Source organism: Carlito syrichta, unplaced genomic scaffold, assembly GCF_000164805.1.
Source record: "Carlito syrichta isolate Samal-C Ts95f unplaced genomic scaffold, Tarsius_syrichta-2.0.1 Scaffold303563, whole genome shotgun sequence".
NCBI lineage: Eukaryota > Metazoa > Chordata > Mammalia > Primates > Tarsiidae > Carlito > Carlito syrichta.
Window position 1 is genome coordinate 672021 of NW_007247659.1, and position 8325 is coordinate 680345.

An 8325-nucleotide genomic window follows, 5' to 3' on the forward strand; every position below is an offset into this window, starting at 1 on the left:
TTAACCTACCCTGTATTTATGTTATTTGAGTTGTTTCTCACTTTTCAAGGTCATGTAGCCAATGTATTAGTAAGTATGCTTGCGTTTATTTATCTAGTAGAGGTGGTGCTTACCTTTTCAACATTCACTGTATTTTCTCTTGATAACTACCTTTATTTTAATTGAGCTAATCAGATATATATCAAATAGGTCATGTTTATAGGAGAATGAAAACTTCAACCCTCCTTCTAATGGCCTTCCATGTAACTTAATTGTAAACGAATTAGCTTACTTCCATTTGGTTAATGGTTCATGAGTGTGGAAGTGATCACATTCAGTTAAGGACACACTTTAAGATGACTGGTGGGGGAAGAAGCTTTCAAATCTTCTGGGAACAACTTTTTTTTCCTCCCTCCCTAGTCACAGACAAGAGAGAGTAGAACTCTGAGACCCTTTTTGTGATCACAAGGCTTTATCCTTAGGCTAAAGATGGCAGTAATGAACACAGACGGTAGAAAATGAAGCGAATTGAGTCTTTAATGACATTTTTAAATTACTGGAGCAAAGCATTCTGGAAACCTTCCCTACTCCTAAGCTTCCACTTTGCTTTTAAGGCTATTATGATTTGGATATTCTGTTTTTTTGCAAGTGAATGCTACCTAAGAGATATGTTCACATTTATACTTTTTCGTACTTACATTCATCTTTAATAGGGTTAATTTCTAAGAACTAAATTGTTAGGTAAAAGAATATACAGAATTTACAGTTTAATAGAAATTAACAAATTTTGAAGAGTTACTCTTTAAACAAAATAATGTACTGAAAATGGCAAGAAGATGTGCTAAAAAAGGTTGTTGGATGGAATAAAGAAAAAATGATTTGTTTGCCTGTTTCTGCTTTTCTTTGGACCTGCCCTGACCTCTTGTCTTTTGTGTATCTTGTCCTTCCTATGTGGTCCTTGAATCCTCCCTGTACTTCAGGTGGGAATGTAAATAGATGGATATTGGTGCAGTGATGAGATGGGGCAGAAAAATGTCTGAGAGGGAACAGGTAAGTCTTAAGCTTATTTCTGGGGAGAACGTTGATGTTTAGCTGTGGTAGACCTAAGGCTACTTATTTAAGGTATTATATATCATATATATATCTTCTCTTTATTGAGTATGTATATACATGTATGTATGTATTACACCATACACAAACATAAAAGCAATTCAAGTTGAGATCTGAAGAAAATAAAACAGCAAAGATTAACTGTTACCAAATATTTAAGAACCTTGAATACAAGGCTAAAAAAATTTGGCTCTAGTGGTAGTGATAAAGCAGTATTAACAGCTCTTTACAAATGTGCCATCCAAAAAATCACACAAAAGATAAGAAAATTGGTAACGGGCACATATGCCTTCCAACATTTCCCTCTCCTGAGATGTTTGTTATGGACTATGTGTTTTTGTCCCCCCAATATTCATATATTGAAAATTAACCTCCAGTTAGGAGGTGGAGCCATTGGGAAAGAATGAGGTTTAGGTAGGTGGAGAGAATGGTGGCCCGTGATGGGATTAGTGTAGTTATTTATAAGGTGAAAACAAGACTAGAACTGGCTCTCTTGGTCATGTGAGGATACAAAGAGAAGATGGCCATTAGCAAACAAGGAAGCTGCCCTCACCAGGCACTAGACCTGCTGGTGTCTTGATCTTGGACTTCCAAAACTGTGCAACATAAATGTTTTTGTGTAAGCCATCCAGTCTATGGTATTTTGTTATAGCAACCTGAACTGGCTAAGACAGTACCTCTTCTTCACCTCATCACTGAGACTGCAAACATCCTCATTTTCCCAACTTGTTCCACTTACTCTAAAGTTTTTGTACTCTCATCCATTATGTGTTTTCCCTTGTCCCATTCTAGATATGCACAGGAGCCATGTATAGTGTCTTCTGCTCCAAGCCTTCCTATTTATGATGTGACAATGAAGATTTGAGGGGAGGGCTGTGGAGGAATTAAAGTTGGGGTCTGGGTTATGTTCTTCAGATAGGGCTGGAGAGAACAGACAACAACTCTGCAGCCAAGACCTTTATTATCTTAGGGTAAAATATTTTCTGAAAACGTATCTGCATTTGTCATTTTTGTTTGTAGTTTAAATTAGTTGGGTTGAAATTTGGGGGCACTGGTGGTGGGAGGGGGCATAGTTTATCTCCAGAGGCCAGGCCTGCTATAGCAAGTTTCTAGTTGGAAACAATAAGTATCTTTGAAAAACAGGCGAGGGAAACAGGAAACTTGTGAATTTGATATAGTTCTGCATCTAGATGTTTCCCTGACATAGTTTCAGAGTTTCAGATGAACTGAAGAAGGAGTGAGAGAGTACTGTATTACAGCAGCAGCAATGCTGGGAATAAGGACACCTTGATCTTTACCTTAGCTTTTATATGAAGTAATTGAAAGACTTTGGATGATTGATTTTAGCATTTTAGTGTCCTTATATGTTATAAGTTATGAACACATAATCTACAATAAAATGCATGTTAAAATGTGTATTGTAGCCAAATCTTATGACAAAATTATTTGACATATTAATATATTACCTAATAATTATTTTCCACAAAATTGTGTTGGTAACAGTGACCTCTAATTTTGTTTAACTTTCTTTTCTTAATGTATTACATAGAGTTTTACTTATAGTAGGTGTTCAGTAAATTATATTGATCAGGTTGAGTGACGGGCTAACCTTTCAGATTCTCTCAATATAATAGTTCAACTCTATGTCTATCTTCTTTCTTAGCAACTAGTTTCAAAACAGTGTTCATCAAAAGCAAGCAAGAACCATTGTTGGACACATGAGGTATGGGACACAATTATTTTACTTAGATACTGTTTTTAGACATAGAAGGAAGATTATTTTGACTAACAGGAGATAAGACATGAAGAGATAAATATGTTTAGTTAGCAGCGATGGTCTGCTGAATCCAGTCCACGTAGTTGCAGACCTTGGTATAGACACCAGGTTTGCCTTGCTGAGCACAGCCATAGCCCCAGGAAACGATGCCCTGGAGTTCTCCATTACAGACCACGGGGCCACCAGAATCACCCTGAGCAGGAGGAAAGCGACGATCAGAATTCTTGTTTATACCCAGATAGGAGAATGGATTCCAAGATGTCCCTCCACGTTGCTGGGGTCATCCCAGGCTACTGATCCTCTAAAAAGCACATTCTTTTCTCTTTGACACCCAACCCTCCAATCAACTTACTCTGTCCCTAGTCTTCTTCCTTCTTTCAAGTTCTTCCTCTTTCCTTAGTAAGTCAATAGGGCCAAGAGGAGAAAAGGGCTGGAGAGGTTTAATGCTGCCCAACTTGCTCTCCTTCCACTAGGGTTCTCTTCCACAATTTACCACAATCCTTACACCTGGAAGCATTGTTTGCACACTAACTTCTGTGTGTCTTTTAACTCTTAACTTTAGCCTTTGATATCCCAAAAAGAAAATTTATAGTTTGTCTCAAGGCTATCTCTCATCTCTCATAATCAGTCCTCAAAACAGGTTCACTGTGTTCTAAAAGAGGAACTATGATGGAGAAGACAGAGACTGAGCTGGATGGAGAAGGAGTAGAAAGAAACTCACCTGGCAAGAGTCCTTTCCACCCTCCAGGAAGCCCAGACATATCATGTTGCTAGTAATCTTTCCTGGGTAAGCATTGCGGCAGGCAGTGTCAGAGAGGATGGGAGCATTCAGACACTGCAGAAGCTCAGGGTAGTTGGCTGTGGAGTGCAAGAGTAAAAATGAAAGCTTGCCCATGAGTTTCCAGAAATTTATTTCTCAATATTTCTCTCTGCTTACCCATGCTCCTGCTCTTTCTCTCAATGAACCAATGACTTCTAGTTTGAGAGAACAACTTTTCTGAAAGGTTTTTCAAATAGTGCAAATCAACGAGTTTTTCTCTCTCTGAGACTAGTATCAGTGACCAAAGATGTCTTGCCTAGAGACTTTATTTCTCAAGCAGAAATCCTTGTGCTTCAGGCTGTACCAAATCCCTGAACCTCTGTTCTGTTTACCTCCTCCGTTTCTAGTTCTCTGCATGTCACCAATAGCACTCCAATTTTATACCCTGACATCTTTATAACAGTTCATTTTTGCTGTATCTTCTGTCTGGTCCCAGCAAAGGAATCATTCTCATTTTATATCATATCTTCTAAGACTCCCTATATCCAAAAAAATGATGCTCCGGGAACTTTGCCTTTAGTGAGAATTTGGACTGACACTCAACATCCCTTTCACCTGTGTGTTTGCAGACTTGATATTTCTGTTCCAGGCAATACTTACTGCCACTGCTCAGGGTGTTGCCCCAGCCGGAGATGAGGCACTGAGTACCAGCAGCAGCACAAGCTCTTGGCAGAGAGACTGTGGACACTCGAGAGCTGATGACGGCAGGTGAGTTCAGCTTAATCAGCATGATGTCATTATCAATGGTGGCTGCATTATATTTGGGGTGGCGGATGATCTTGGCTGAGTTAATGAATTGCTCATCGCCCTCGAGGACATCAATATTGTATTCTCCAAGACGCACCTGGATTCGGCTGGATTAAAGAATTAAAAGTTCCTGAAGTGTCTAACGTGAAGTCCTTCCACTTCCCCTGACCCTACATTCATGAGCATAAACACAGACACCAACCTTCTCTAGCATTCATGTACAAAGGTAGTTGTGCACTTAAGGTGGCATTGTACACCAACACACGTTGCAGGTTAGAGTATTCCTTAAATAAGTGTCACTACAGAAGCAAACTCACAACCTGCCATTTTGTTAAAATAGTAGGGAATGGAGAGGGGAACACTGTGATCCCAATAAAACAGATATAGATGAAAAAAGAATTGGTAAAGTTTGACCAGTCCCTGTCATTTGTCCTCTAGTTGGGATCACCCGTTATTATAGGGAGATGAGGTAAGAGTCAGGGATTTGGCAGAATACTAAAGAAGCATAATGGTTCATGCTTATGATGGAAATTTCATGTATTTTTCTTACCTCTATATGCCAGTTTTACTAGTTGAGTTATTATGATTAATACTATGCACTGAATCATGTCTTAAGCTATTTATTTTAATCACTCACTATTTCTCTTTTTTTTTAATTAATTTTATTTTAAAGATGTGGGGTACAATTCAGGATTAGGTGTACAAATAGTCATTGTATAGGTAAAGTTTGGGCCTCCCTTTGGTCCCACTTTGCCTGGTTTGAGGTCAAGTACCCTTATTGATGTTATGTGTTCACCCCTTTCCCCTGGCAGTTTCTGGCTACTGCCAATCATTTCCTTAAAGTATTATGGTAAATGTTCAGGGTCAACTTATGAGTTAGAACATGTGGTACTCAGTTCTTTGTTTCTGTGATAAATCACTGAGTATTATAGACGCTAAATTCATCTATGTTGCTGCAAAGTCCATAATTTTTTTCTTCTTTATGGCTGCATAATATTTCATAGTGTGCATGTACCACATTTTAAAAAAGCAATCCAGTTTTGAAGAGCAGCATGGTTGGTTCCATGTTTTTGCTATTGTAAATAGTGCTGCAGTAAACATGCAAGTGCAGGTATCTTTTTTGTAGAATCATTAAGTTCCTCTGCGTATATTCCCAGAAGGGTTGTATGGAAAGTCAGTTTCTAGCTATTTTAGGAATCACCACCTGTTAGTTCAACTCACTATTTCTCTTTTGTGTTTTAGAACCATCCTTTGGGAAGACACCAGAAAACAATATAGGTACCGCTCCATGCAAAAGTCCCTCAATATAGCAGACAATGTTTGAGAGAATAAAAAGTTTCTTAAGGTCTGACTACTTCGCCCTTCAGGTATAACTCTAAAGTTTTCCCTGGTTGTGCTTTGACGGTGCTAGAGGATACATTGACCTTAGGGCATAGTACAGTGAGTATTGATTACTTACGACTTGTAACAGTGGGCCGCAGACACCACCCACTGGTCGTTGATGAGGGAACCTCCACAGAAGTGGTAGCCGGCATTCAGGGACACCTGGTAGGGGATGGAATTCTTTTGACAGGTGTAGCCCCCAACGATCTTGTCATCATCATCATCACCAGTGGGGAAAGCAACTGACAGGGAGAAGTTGAGAACTATTTGTTAAAAAGATTCCTCTTAGAATTTCTATACCACCATGAAAGTTTTGTACATTAACCAGAAAAGAGTAAACAATGTTTTCTTATCTTACATAATCAGGAAATGGTGGTTTTAAGGTGATTTAGTGGGAGGATTTATTATTCTATACCTTTAACATGTACTCCACTTATACCATTATAAGTATCTAATTTTAAATTTATAATTGGCATTTGATACATGCATTCGCTTTAAAAATATATGTACCATTGAGACACACACACAAACGCAACACACACATACACACACACATTCATAAGGATCAGAGGCACTTTATACAATGAATGTCCTGGAAACCACCATCTGAGGATATAAAGAATACTTTGTACACAGAGCTCTGCTCAACAGTCACGCAATAAATGTAAAGTTTTGTAGTAATCATGGTGATGTTTGTGGTGGTTGGTGGGGTATTATAGGATGGATATCTTCATGGGGTAACAGAAAGGAAGTTTTTAGAGGCCGCTTTTGAATGTTGTGGCCTGAAAGAAAAGGAAAGTTTATACTTTTGTTCCTTCAATTTTTCTCTTTAGTTTTAGCCTAAAAATTGTGTTAAATCATTTTCCAAAATACTATAGAACTTCCCTCTCCAATCTTTCCTCTTATAACAATTATCTTCCCATTATTTATTAATTCACTCAGCTCTGTGAAGTCTGTACCACTGATTTTGTAAGATTTCTTGAAACTCCAAAAAGTTGTGACTATATCATATGAGCCCCATTTAAAAAAAATTTTAAAAGATTTTGGGAAAGAAATTTTCAGGCATGTAGATAAATGTATTAAATTTATACCTGCTCAATTTGAAAAAAAATGTTAGCGTTACATTTTAGGAGTACAAAATTTAGTAGTATAGCATTAGAACTAGTCTTTTCTCTATTTTTTCTTGGTTGAATGACATGCTATTTTCCACCAGAGATTTCAGTGGCAAAGAAGTCGTAAACACAGCCCATATATTTTATTCACGAGAAATAAAAATAGATTTTCCTGTTAGGCCTCTTGGCTCTAGAATCACTAGCACTTTAGTGATTTATAGAGGAGCCTCGAGCTCTGAACTCATAGCCTCTTCAGGAATCACAGGACTAGTTTCAGTAATTAATTCCAAATTCTTAGAAAGGTCAGTGCAAGCACTTCCTTGATGTGAGCCATTCTCTCCTTCTTTATCAATATTACTTGAAAGTGGAGAGTAAGTTCTACTTCTTTGTATCTTCCACCCTGATCACTCCAGCTCACTGCAATCTTCCTCCAACAGTATGTTTTAATGTTCTACAAACATATGCACTATGCTCTATTATTTCAATATTTTATGCTTCTTTATTACAGAGGTTAGATTCAACATTCATTAGAATCTTTCAGAATGCAAAGTGCAGTTTTAAATAGATGCTAGACCTCCACCCATTAAAAGTGACTCACCAGCAGCTCCCAGGAGAGCAAGGAAGATGAAGGTCTTCATGGTTGCTCACTGGACCTATACTGGGGAACAGAATGAAGGATTTTCATCCACAGCTATTAATACCTATAGATTTGTCAACACCCATGGCCACAGGTGCCAGAAAAGTGATTTCACTGGAAACTAAGAAAACTAAATTTAGCATTAAATTCTGTGACACATGAACGATAACTCAGGATTTAAACATCAACATTTGTTCACTTTTCCAGAAGGTTATGGGACTGAAAGTAACAAATCCACCTGGTAGGAACTTTTCCCCATAATAGGAAAATAGGTTAGAGTAAAGTCACAGAAAAGTGCTACAGGTGTACCAATTCCCATACAGAAGTCTTAGGTATTTGATTGTCTTATCTGTAAATGTTTATTCTAAGGACTATCTTGAAGCCTGCACTTTTCATGTTTAATAACATAAGCTCTTTCACAACTATATTCTTTGTCTTATGGTAGCTCTAGTCTTGCATATCTATGTTGGCTTTTCATTATTAATAAGAATAACTTGTTTTCATGAGAAAAGGGCAATTACTCTTAATTGAAATTATAATAGATGAAAAAAGGAAAGTAAAAGAATGCTAACCAAAATTACCTCAAGTTTACAATATATCAGAGGTATTCCAAGTACTTTGCCTATGTTAATTTAGTAATCTTCATAACAACTGCATAAGATATCTATTATAATGCCCAAATTACCAATGAGAAAATTAAGGCACACAAAAGCATTGGGGATTTGACCAAAATTTTATAGTAAATTGGTAGAATCGAGAT

The 8325-nt window shown here is 37.6% G+C and overlaps 1 protein-coding gene across 1 annotated transcript; it reads right to left on the bottom strand.

Annotated features, from left to right (window-relative positions):
• Positions 1-2909: 2909 nt before the first annotated feature.
• Positions 2910-7566, bottom strand: LOC103261014 (cationic trypsin-3). The gene is made up of 5 exons (XM_008058649.1): positions 7527-7566; positions 5893-6058; positions 4287-4540; positions 3588-3724; positions 2910-3059 (listed from the first exon to the last, which is right to left on the bottom strand). Exons 1-5 carry the CDS (start codon positions 7564-7566, stop codon positions 2910-2912), a joined length of 747 nt encoding a protein of 248 aa, XP_008056840.1.
• Positions 7567-8325: the final 759 nt, after the last annotated feature.

Excerpts from the sequence above, each read along its gene's own strand:
- LOC103261014 (XM_008058649.1), bottom strand. The coding sequence starts at position 7,566 with ATGAAGACCTTCATCTTCCTTGCTCTCCTGGGAGCTGCTG. Across the intron at positions 4,541-5,892 it reads GCGGCCCACTGTTACAAGTC|CCGAATCCAGGTGCGTCTTG; the intron begins GTAAGTAATCAA and ends TCTTTAATCCAG. Across the intron at positions 3,725-4,286 it reads CAACACCCTGAGCAGTGGCA|CCAACTACCCTGAGCTTCTG; the intron begins GTAAGTATTGCC and ends TGCACTCCACAG.